The following is an 11987-nucleotide window of genomic DNA, read 5'->3' as shown; positions in this document are numbered from 1 at the left end:
CTGCTGAAGTCAGCAGTAAATCCAATGATACCACTGGGAGCAGAGGTCAAGGCTGAGCAGGCTTGACACTACAGAAACTTATGGGTGGGATTTTCAATCTCTTCACAAACGATTACTTATAACAAAATATATTAAAAATAAAGAGCTAAGTTGTGACCCTGAAAATATTTACATATGTGCCTAGCTCACAGATTGTGAGTAATTATGGGAGGCCTGATTTCTCTCACACTCTTTAATGTCAGCCAGGAATAAGAGTCCAGATGCATGTGGAAAACCTTGGCTCACAAAGAGGGTCAGCTACAATCGTTCGGTGGAATTATTCATGCTCTGCAGAGCTATTTGAGCACAGGCATGTACACAGCAAGACTTTTTAGAAACACCAGGATCTTCCTAAACCCACAGCCACACTGACATGTAAATATACCAAATGTGAGACAGGACGTTTCAGGCTGTGATGGTGCTGGATATCTGCAGAAACAGCATTAAAATCCACTTACTTCTAATCGACTGTAGCAAAACTTGGATCAGAAAATGAAGACTAGCTAAGAAAAACTGGAGGAGTGTGTGTTTTATTATTTGCATGGATCTGACACTGTGACATGAATTAACCTAACTTCAAAGGATGAAACATCATTATTACAAAGCATCGCATTGAGTATAACAATTTCCAGGCTATTATGCAAGCCCAACTGAAATAATATTATGGGTACAGGATTATTCTTGTTCTCCATTAATCTCAAGAGGAAGAGGGATGTGACTTATTTTCTCATCCTGACAAATCATCTCAAGACACCACTGAATCAGACATGTTTGCAGCTCAGGAGGAAATAAGTAAAAATGTTCAGCTTTTATTACTAAGTTTGAGGATTCATTAACAGGAATGTAAAACTAAACCCCATTTAAATCCCCCCATTGTTCATGATATAAATCCTTAGATTGTGTAGTTACACTGGAATGAAGGGGGGAAAAAAATGAGTTAGAGAAGGTCACCTTCCCAGCTATTCGTTTCCAGGCAGTTTCACTCCCAGGTTCCTGCACAATACAGCAGTCTTCCCTGCAAACGTTTCAGGGGAAATGCTTTACTTGCATAAAGGCTGCAACTGTTCCCACTGCACTGAAGCCATAAAACTATTGCAGTTGAACCAAAACTTGATAACAGCTTAATGGCATAAAGCAATATTTGGACTAAATTGAGCCTGATCATATCACTCTAAAGTTCTTTTCCAAGTTAAAAGGCTTTTATTTATAGTCTTTACTTACACCCAAGAGACTCTGACATATTTTAACTAACCTGCCTTCCTTGTCTTCTTAACCTTGGTCCCTTTCCAAGAAAAAAAGATGTCATCTGACCACGAATGGGGTTTGATTTCCAGCAGCAGAATTAACCCATAACACAAATCCCTTGTGTTTATTCACTGAGTGACGGTGCATGTTCTGGGGAGTGAGCTTAGCCAGTATTTCCTTGATGAAAGAGGTGGAGGGGAACAGGCTGGAGCTACCTCTATTAACACATCAACCACTTGCATGAAACAAATCTTTGAATCCTACCTATTCCAACTCTTCTAGTTTCATAGGTAGTACTGGGAGAGCAGACTACACCAAGACCCACCAGTGGACTGGTGTCACTGTTACTGGGACTCGCTGAATCTCCTTACATGCATGTCACTCTGTGTTGCCACAACTGTCATGGGCTGCTGTACTGCAGAAACAGGGCTTGGTGCAATCCTGGCTACAAACACAGACTAACTGGACCTCAGGCAAAGCACGCCACAGCCTTCCCTCCACCTACTGGGTACATATGAGAGGGACTTGAGAGCTGCCCTGATGGTCAGATACCATGTCAAACATACACAGCATCTGCACCCACCATCACAGCAGAGCAGGGCTAACAAAAGGACAGCTGAGGAGCATTCAAAGTCCAGAGAGAGTCAATTCACCCGCTCCTTGACAGGAGAGAAAAGATACCATTTTTGTCTAGAGTGTGGGAACAAAATTGAAAACCAATATTATATCAGGCTGAACAATGCCATGACCATGGAAAACCTTTCCCCATGTCCAAGGGTCTTCTTCAATCAGGTCTAGCAAGTGCCTCCTCTACTCACAACATAACTCAAGTCTGCTCCAGATCTGGCTGGTGGTCAGCATGTGATGTGGTGGTAGCCTCACACAAGATGCTACAATCCTCAGATCTTGGACACCTCAACCGCCTGTAGGAGCACTAGTGTGAAAGCTTTGTGCCTTCATTTCCCCAACATCCTTTCTGTGGCTGCTCTGTGGGAAGGAGCAGGGCAACCTGCTAGCTCACTAGCAGCGATACTTCACTAGTTTGGCTTTGTTAGAGCAAGACCAAGAAACAGGAAAGGAGGCCCCAGCAGCACATGGTTCAAGCAAGCTCTTGGTGGTCCAGCAGCACATCCTTGGCTTTGGGATGCAGCAGGGAGCAGGTGGGTCAAGCAGGGCAGTATCACACTCCAGCAGAGCAGTTTTTGCTGGGCAGAGAGCGTGCTCCTTCCAGCTGTGGTCAGCCCTCTTGAGGCTCTCCCATCCCCTGTCACCACGTGCCAGAGCCAACAGCAAACAACCCCTTCTTCTCCCAGACCCTGGGAGAAGGGGGTGGCTGGGACATTGTGCAAAAGTAAATATTTACATAGCCAGGGCCTTCCTTCCCCTGCCCTGTATTTTCTCCCCTTCTTAAAATGTCACAGATCAGCTGTTTCCATAATTGTGCAGGAAATGAGTTCCCTGCTGGCTGGCAGCTTAACACTCATGTATGCTGGGTCTACTGTGGCTGCACTGCTCACCTCTGCTGCTGGCTCTTGCATTCACCCAGAATCTTCAGAGGATATGGCCAGAGGGGGGATGGGACAGTCAGAGACATGGCCACAGAGTTGCATGACTAGGTCAGTCCTTCTCACAGCTGCAGCTTAGAGGAACCCCTATTCCCTGGTCCACAGGTCAGACCAGGATCCCGGGAGACCTGACACTCTGTTTATGTCACTTCAGAGCAAACATCCAAACCAGACTAACACAGCTTCCTGCCTGCACACAGCAGTGAGTGCACTCAGGAAATTCAGGCATATTTCAAGCTTGCGACTTTTTCTTTGTTCTTTGGACAAAGCCTTGTTCACTGGAGATGTTGCTAAAAGGATTATTATCTATAGGAGACTTCTTTTCCCAAGAGGAAATCTGCTAAACACACAAATCTGCATTTGCTGTGTTTGGTAGGAGGCAGGATTAAGACAGGAACATTTTCCCTTCTGGTCTCTGTATCTAATGATTTAAATAGATCAGTGGTGACGACACTGCCCAGTGGGAATAGGCACAAATGCCTTTACCCTGTAGTCCAGTCTGATGCTTTTACTCCTTGCCTGAGAGGGTACCAAACCATCCTGCATTTGGTAAGAAGAGTTGGAAGAATTTGGTGGGGATCACATTTTTTCACTGAAAAGTGAAGTCTACCCAGTAGCCCGCAAAACCCCATCATGGGCAAACCAGATTGCAAATGTTTGATATTCTAGGTCAGCTCCATGCCCTTCAGAGCCCTGGATATGAGAAGGAACCTGCAAGTCTGAACTTGACGATACTTGGGATATAAAAGCAGAAGAAATGCAATTTTCTGCTCTTTATTTAGAGGTGGCAAAACCCTGATAGAAAAGGACATGGTGAAAGTGCTTAACTTCAGACCCACGGAAATTTGAGGGCAAACATTAATTACCTCAATCCTGAGTACAAGCCTGGGGCCTGTATTAGCACCTCTCTGAATGGGAGAAGCTCAAGAGGATTGAATTTCCCACTTCTAGGACTTACTTTCCTTTCCTCATCTACCTACTCCTGGTTTCCTCTTTCTAATTCCCATGTTATTTCCCTCTCTCTACCTCAGCTTTCCCATTAACAGGACTGAACTCCAAAAAAAAAACCCAACCCACAGGGGAGTAGACAGTGCCATGGGTTATTTCACTACAGTGAAAATAGATTCTGTTTGGCAAATCCCTGCCACTGGTATCCCCTTACTCTGCTCTTATGTATAAAGATCCCCTTATGAGTGGGGAAACGTGTTCATGAGGGCCTGAAAAAAGCTGCATTGTGGAACAGGGATGTCTGCAAACACACCTCACTAAAGAACATCAGCACCAAGAAAGCTTAATAGACTGAGAAAATAAAGTGGGAGAAAAATCACTTGTGATCAAGCAGCAAATTCCCAGGTTCATTGTTTCCAATCCACAGGAAAAAAATAATCACAGCCTATTTTAAGTATGTAAGTATATAAATAAATCAGCTGCCCCAGCCAAAAGGCAAAGTGGGCTGAAACGAGATTCAGAGGTCTAGACTATTACTCAAGGCAAAGTGGGCTGAAACGAGATTCAAACAGAGGTCTAGACTATTACTTAGATGTGAATCTCAGCTGGGCTATGCTCTCCTCTATTGCCCAGGCAGCTTAAATCCTAATATAACAAAGCCAAGATTAGGCAGATAAGTAATATCCAGAGGGAATATCTAGAGCCTGTGGGGCTGCAAAGCCAGCTGAGTCCCTGGCAAGCTTGACTCTCATGTTAAAAAGCACTTTCATTGTATGGGCCATTTGTTGATGGATTGTGGGAAACAGTCAGATTTCAAACCAGAGATGAAGACAAGCAAACCCTTACATAAAGTCACCCTCACCCCAGTCTGTGGGTTGAATGCAGAATGCTCTCAGACTTGCTACATACCACCCACTTTAGATTACAGACTTGCAGAGTTATTTTTAAAAAGTAATTATAGTAGTAGAGGGCACACTCATCTGGAATGGCTGCCTGAGGAAACGACGAGCCCAATGCAGCTCAAACTGCTTTTCAAGTCTGTAATCGTGTTTATTTATTGCCTTTAAAAACAAGAATCAAAATCCAACTAATTTCTGAGTAAAAACGTCTGTATATTTCCCCAAGGAGTCCAAGCAGCTAGACTGCACTGAAAACCTGCCCTGGCCTTTCAGTCTAGCATCTAGCTCTGCAAAAAAAAAAAAAAAAAATAATCCCCATTAGCTCTGGCTTCAAGCAAACCCAAACCAAAATCCCTTTCCCTTTGTTCCTCTTGTTTCCCTTGAAACTGTGGCTTGATCGTTACAAAACTCTCATCAGGAAACTCAAATGGTCTAATGAGAGGCACATCACGTTCTGCATATGCTGATTTCTATCCAGAGGTGGTTTCTGGTTGTGCAGTTCTTAACCTGTGTGAGAGGAGTGGGTACAAGCCTCTGAAAAATAACCCATAGGTTTTTGCTATTCCAACCCCTCATTTCAGTTGCTGGCCAGTGGATTTTGGATCTGTATGCTGAGAAAGGACTCAGAAGAGACTGAAAGAGAAAGAAGATGACCAGATACTTGGGCAGATGCCAGCACTGTTATCTTTTGTCGCTTTTTCTTCCATTTTTGGTGGAATCAGGCCGCCAGCTCATGACCTATCAATGCCCAAAGACCTCCATCAGGCCTGATGATGCCTATGAAAGAGGCTCAGCATGCAAAGCCCCCTGCACTCCATTACATGGGTCTCATTACAGCCCCCTCCTCCGCAGGTGAAAGTCAGCAGGTGCTGGCTGTGCCTTTTCCACGGCTTCTTCCATAGGAAGCAGCCTAAGGGCACCCTATGACTTCATACTCGACCACTTGTCTTTCAACCAGAAAAGACTTAAACCCTAAAAATATCTCCATAGAGTCTAAAGAAAAGAACACGCCTGTCCCCCTCGAAATCATCAATCCTCCTGCTGCCTGGCTGAGGAACAGCCGCTTCCTCCCGGCAGCCCCGGCTTTGCCTTCAAGCCCAGAGCCGACAGGAAATCCATTCTCCTCTCGTGAGAGACAGGAGATGAATTTTCCACAATAGCTCTCCTAGCAAGGCATAAAATAGAAAGAAACAATAGAAACCACTAACAAACAACAGGAGCTGCTGAAGAGCAGCTCACCAGAAGCTCGGCATAACCCAAATCCCAAATTAGCTGGAGTGGAAAGAAGCCAAAGACCTGTTAGCCGTCTTGCTAACACACTACCCAGGCTCAAATGTAAGTTTGTTTTAAACTTGGAAGCATTCCCCCCTTTCAGAGAACAGGCAGGAAAATATAAAATACGTATATTAAAATGAAATTGTATTGCATTGCGGACTGGTCCCCAGAAAGCTTTCCATAGCTGTCCCCAGCATCTCTTGCAGCAGTGCCATAGGTCAGTTCCCCACCCCTAGCAGCTCCTCTGAGATGGGGACAGGTGACTGCAATGCTGCCTTACTGCAGGTGGGTGAAGGGGGATGGGGGCAATCTCCCTTTTTCTCCATCTGAGAGTTTGCTGTCTCATATTCTGGAAAGCACAGCAGAATATCTGAGTTATTTGTGTTACACAGGTAAGTCTCAGCAAACTGGACATCTGGGACTCTGCTCTGTGTGTGTGTGTGTGCCTATCAATGCCTGCAAGACTACTGCTGCATATTAAAGGAATTTAATTCACATTTTAATCTAAAAAGTGAGATATAACTGGATAAATTTTATCTGCTCTCTCCTGGGGTTTTTTAACCTTTAAGCTACTTTTTGACTGGCTCTGAACTGCTGCTACACTGTCCATTTCTGTGTAGGTCAGGAATTCAAAATTACTCCATAGAAAAGTTGAAATCACTTCCTAACAACTTGCTGCTCTGGCTCAGAGTGCTACAGGACAGAATATTCAAAATGCAAAAACAAATCTGAAATTTGAACATAAAATCCAGCTGAGAATTAGGATGGGGAATGCATTTCATTTTAAAGGCCCAGGTAGCAACCATCTCTCCAAAGGAGAAAATAGCCTGCAATAAGAATATCTCTGAAATTTCTAAGGGTCCTCCTTGGCCAGTGGCACCCTAGAGTCACAGTCCCCCTGCCTCCCACAGTGGGCAGAATAAATGTCCAAAGCACTTTGCATGCATTGACCACCACTGAAATGCAGCACCTTTGACAAGATTACACATGGCCACATCCTAACTTTATTGATCCTGGTCTTGATTTGCACAAATAGAACATGAATGGCTAGATCTGAAGGTCACTGCTATTAGGATAGAACCCATCATCTCCATTTCAGCACATGATCTCTGAACAAAACACTGTCTCTCCTCCAGCCCAGAGCAAAACAAAAGGAGCAAAGCTGGAATATATGCAACAGAGGGGGGGAAAACTTGCTTTCATCACCATGGACAAAATCCTGTCATTGCAAACCCACTGAAACCTTTCTCCTCAGCTTCCTCTTGCCCAAAGACAGCATTGGAAAGGGGAGGGGAAAAAACCCAACTCAACACACCAAATCGAAACCGAAAAGCAAACAGAAGCACCTGGGATGCAGTTCATCGGCAGATCTCCTTCCCCACTGCAGCCCGCGAGCGGCAGAAACGGAGGCGAGGAAGGTCCCAGCCGGCACTGGCGAGAGGTTATTCCCCATCCTCCTGCATTGTGCAAAATGGGGAGGCTCCTGCGTGCTGCCAGCACTCCCTCAGCAGCCCCAGGTATCTGGGCGGTGCTGGCACAGCCGCCCGCACCCTCTCCAGCTCAACCTCTCCCTTCCCGCAGCCTCCTGACTCACACATGGCACCTGGCCTCCTACTTTGCTGGAGGAACAGCCCCCAGCAAACTTCAGGCTGAGAGAGACTGGGGCTTTCTGGGAAACTGGGAGCTTTGCCCAGAGATTAAGTTCTCGGGCAAAGTCTTCCCGGTGGGGACCAGCAAACCCCACTCCCACCCACTGTCGCTGGCAGGAGCCACGTGCCACGGCTCTGGAGCAAATAATGGGGCCGAACCCACACTACCTGCAGGGATCTCCCTGCCACGCTCTATTTGCTGCCTGTCCTTTAAACATCTCAGCAGACACACTGTGTGTTCCCATTGCCTTGTGGCCAAGGAAGGAGCAAGGCCCAGAGATCCCTCTGAGATGCTGCCAGAGCATTTCCCTTCTCAGGGGAAAACCAAACAGTGGCTGGATAACAATCTCATCCACCTTGCTGGCATCCCTCCCAGTGCCCTGGCAGCACCTGCCCCAAAATGGATGATTTCCTCTTTCCTTGCCCTAATCAAGGGAGGAGGAAAATCTGAGTGGGAAAGAAAGGAAGAGAGAAGGTGCTCCTCTGGCAGATGCTCCCAAGTGCTGGAGACAAGGACTGGAGCCAGGCTAGAGTGTTGCTCCTGGAGCTACCAGACGAAGCTGGTAGGGCAGCCTACACCAACCCCCTGGTCTACTGGGATAGGACTCAGCTTCTCAAGGGTACAGAAAACCAGGCAAACAAAGAAATCTCCTCGAGTGGGATGTCTCCCTCTCCAGGCAGCAGAGAAGTTGCAGGGTAGGCACTCAGCGAGGATTTTCCTCTTCCAGCACAGCCTATGAGAAAACCTCTTGGTTTATCAGTGGGGGTCAAAACTGGTTTGAAGTACAGCCAGTGATCAAGCTAGAATCTGGGTAGGAAGTTCAAGGGGCTGCTATCATCAATGCCCAGCCCTCCACGCCATGGAAAGCCCAAGCCTCTCCCCACAGCAAGGATCTGCAGCCCAGCAGTCAGCACGCCATGATGATTTCATGCCATGCAGTGTGTTTTCCCCAGGGCTGCACTTTGGAAGACACAGTGGAGCAAGAATTGCTGAGACCCCTCCAAGTTCAGCTTTGTCTCCAGATGGCTCTCCCACTTAGCGCCAAGAGGAATGAAAAACAATGCAAGCCCTGGAGCCTTGGGTGAACCACTGCAAAACTGTTAATCCCAGGGTTGCATCGCCCTGTCTCTGCCATTTGGTTTGCCACTGTGCTCTCCAGAAGCTCAGCAGACACTTCTCCTTCCAGCTGAAATTCCTTTATCAATTACCTCAAGACCCCTGAAATAGGGAGCCCAAGTTCGTAACCTCTTCTCTCTGTTGATGCAAATATAGAAGTCTCTGAAAGGGAGGCAGCAAAACTTCATGTCTACACTCCAAAGACTGCTCTTCAGATACTCAGCAGGAGAGATGATGGAGAAATCAGACACATTGGTATAGCCAAACAGCACTTTCCATCTGTGTCTTCTTACAGCTACAAGTTCTCTTCGGTCTAGAAAGGGGTTTCTGCAGTAAATTTTATTCAAATTCTTCCACAGTCTCCCTCAAAAAAATTCATACCATCAACTACAAAAATGCTCTCTGACCACTCCACAGAGTTTCTTATGTGGCTTTCTTCTGCCCAACCTCCCCCTGATACAAACTTTTCCAACAGTAAAAGGGAAATCAGAGAGAAGGAAAAAAACTCACAAGAAGATAAAATGAAAGAGATGACAAATATCCGTTTTGATCTCTCAATATGGTTTAACAAAAGTTACAGAGAAATTGAAGGCAGGAAACTGACCCTGAAAAAGTAAAACGAAACCACAAAATTGTCCACAGAACATCTTTTACAGGACTACCTGGCACTGCTTACTGTTTCCTTGCACTGAAAGGTGGAGAGTCCTTACTTGTGTAAGAGGGAAGTGAGGGCAAATATATATGAAGAAAGAAATCGATAAAAATAAGATAAAGGTGTTAGATGAACAAAAAGCTGCACTTTCCTGCTGTTGAACCCAGTATGATCTCTCCTTGTGGGGCAAGGCTCTGAACTCCATTACACCGGCCTTGGTTTCACAGGTAAAAAAAGGCTTCTAGCACAGTAAAATACTAATTATTATTTCAGGACAGCACCAAGACATTGCTGACAAGTGGGAGCCATGGGTTGGCATATGTCACCTTCCTCAAGCAGACCTGATGGGAGGGAGTTTGTCCTAGGCTGCAGGTGGCATGGGCAAACCCAGGCACATAGAACCCAGCACCCAGACCCATCAAGCTTGGCTGAATCAGGCCCATAATAAGCAAGCAAGATCTTCATAAGCAACATCTTCATAAAGTAGGATTTAAGTACAAACATCTGCCCTGCCATTTTTTAATTAAGGGAGTTTATAGCTAGGTATTCGTTTCCGTAATCCACGGCTCCAGCTGCAGAAATGCCATGCATATTCTAATTATGGCAGCTAGTTTATTTAACGGAGTTTGACATTGTTTGACATTTAGCTGAGTCACCTTGTTCCCGGGTAAAGCAACAAGGGCTGTTCACCAGATCAACAAGACAGAGGCAGAGATTCGATATCAAAAGTAGAACGTATATCACAGAAATTTTAAATTAAATACAGCTGAGGTCTATTCTGTTTTGGCAGCTTCTCTCTTTGGGACACTAAGTCAACCCAAATGTTTTCCAGATATAACTTTTCCCCTCAAGGACATGTGGCAGTGCCATGTGCCTCATGTTCCTGGAGGGTGGGAAGGGTATGAAGCGTTGTAATGGACATATGGGGTTTATCTTATCCTCCACAAATATGCACCCATGTATCATGGCATCCATCACTAAGATCTGCACAAAGACTGAGCAGAAGTCACCTGCAGTCAGCCAACATTCTTCTAGGAGAAAATAAAAAAAACGGGCCATTGACAGTCCATACAGGAAGAAAACTGCTACCTGCAGTTATTTTTCTACAGTATCTCATGTGAAGCCATCTGCACTCCTGCACAGTGCTTTCAAGGATCACAAAATGCTTTCCAGCAAGAAAGGCCAGCAGTATCTATTCTTATTACATAGAGGTTTCACAAAGTGACTAGTCTATGAGCTGGCAACAGAGCTGGAAAGAGAGCCCAGTCTTGGACTCCGCTCCTCATCCCAGATTGGAAATGAAGGGCAGCATCACTTTCCCCTGGCTGCAGAGGGTCTGGCTGCACCACAGATCACTGCAGAGAGCAAACCCTGATCCGGGGACTGCCTTCCAGAAGGTCCATGGAGCCTGCCAGGTGGCTGTGCTGCCCTACTGCGGCTCCAAAGCTTGCGTCACGTATTCACACTGCTGATTTCCAAGTCCCTGCTTCCCCGTTAGCCCTGGAGCTGTGCTAACCACACATCTGGAGCAGCTGCTTTGACTGGAAACAGCATTGGGGACTGCAGCATGCTCCTGGAGAGGACTAAACCCTCCCATCCCAGCTTCTCTTCACATGCCTTAAGGGAAGAGCTGGGATCTCCTTTTTATAGCTAAAGGCAGAACAGACCTTTTAACAGGCTGAAAATACTCGGTTTATCCTGGCAGGCAGTGCAGTGAGCCAAGCTTTAAACCAACAGCCAGAATCGTGCAGTCAGACAATAGAGAGCTGGCCAGAGCATGCACTTCCAAGAGCACAACGTGGTCTGGCTCATCTCCCCCGTGTCATCTCTGCAGCCACTGCTGGAAGAAGCTGTGTAGGAGTGTGTGCTGTTACCCTGAACACAGACTATCCAGCACGTCCAGGTCCTCTCTGAAAGCTGTCAGAAGGACAGGGGTCTCAGGCCAGAAAGATAAGCAATAATATTTTTGGCTAGCATTGCTGAAATCCCTATTTGCATTTAACCTTCCTTCAGTTTCCTTTTATATCCCAGTGGCAACTCTAATTATTCATTCCTTACTACACGGTAACAGTGTCTGCAGAGTCACAACATCCAGAAAAGACAAAGACTAACTCTGGTCTCCAGTGGCCTTCCAACTGGTGGCCTGAGATCAGGCTGCCTTGTTGCAGCCCCACAGAAGCCATCAAATCCCTTTGTGTGCCAGGGCACAAACCAACCCAAACCCAAACAGCTGATGCAAGATCCCTTAGGAGCCCTAAACACCATGCCAGTTATTTTGGAAGGAGGTCAAGGTCTGGTATCACAAGGCTGGATGTATGAGCTCCCAGGGAAAAGGCATTTATAAGGGTGGTCATGAAAAGTACTAGAGACAGTAGCTGAGGATCTGCAGTTTCCATCTGCTTCTACCCATCTTATTTAGGGCTTTCCCCACAGCATTACCTGGTAGAAAAGGAATGATTCTTTGCTTGGGGTCTTTCTGGCCTCCTTCAATAGGGAACTTGTCCAGAAGCTGCATCTGCAAAGGAAGCACAACAAACGTCTTAGGGGAAAAGCGTGGACTGACTTGCATAGGGACCAGGGAATCTCTTGGTTTGTGTG

General features: G+C 46.1%; 1 protein-coding gene across 1 annotated transcript in view; it reads right to left on the bottom strand.

Annotated features, from left to right (window-relative positions):
- Nucleotides 1-11987, bottom strand: part of LOC103812061 (SH3 and PX domain-containing protein 2A-like) — a gene marked incomplete at both ends in the record, with an annotated part of 70729 nt that overhangs the window by 28022 nt on the left and 30720 nt on the right. The window contains one exon of the mRNA XM_009085067.1: nt 11829-11904. Within this exon, the coding sequence (XP_009083315.1) occupies nt 11829-11904 (76 nt within the window). The remainder of the gene's footprint in view (nt 1-11828; nt 11905-11987) is intronic.

Source organism: Acanthisitta chloris, unplaced genomic scaffold, assembly GCF_000695815.1.
Source record: "Acanthisitta chloris isolate BGI_N310 unplaced genomic scaffold, ASM69581v1 scaffold35981, whole genome shotgun sequence".
Lineage (NCBI taxonomy): Eukaryota > Metazoa > Chordata > Aves > Passeriformes > Acanthisittidae > Acanthisitta > Acanthisitta chloris.
This window is presented reverse-complemented; position numbering and strand designations above follow the sequence as displayed.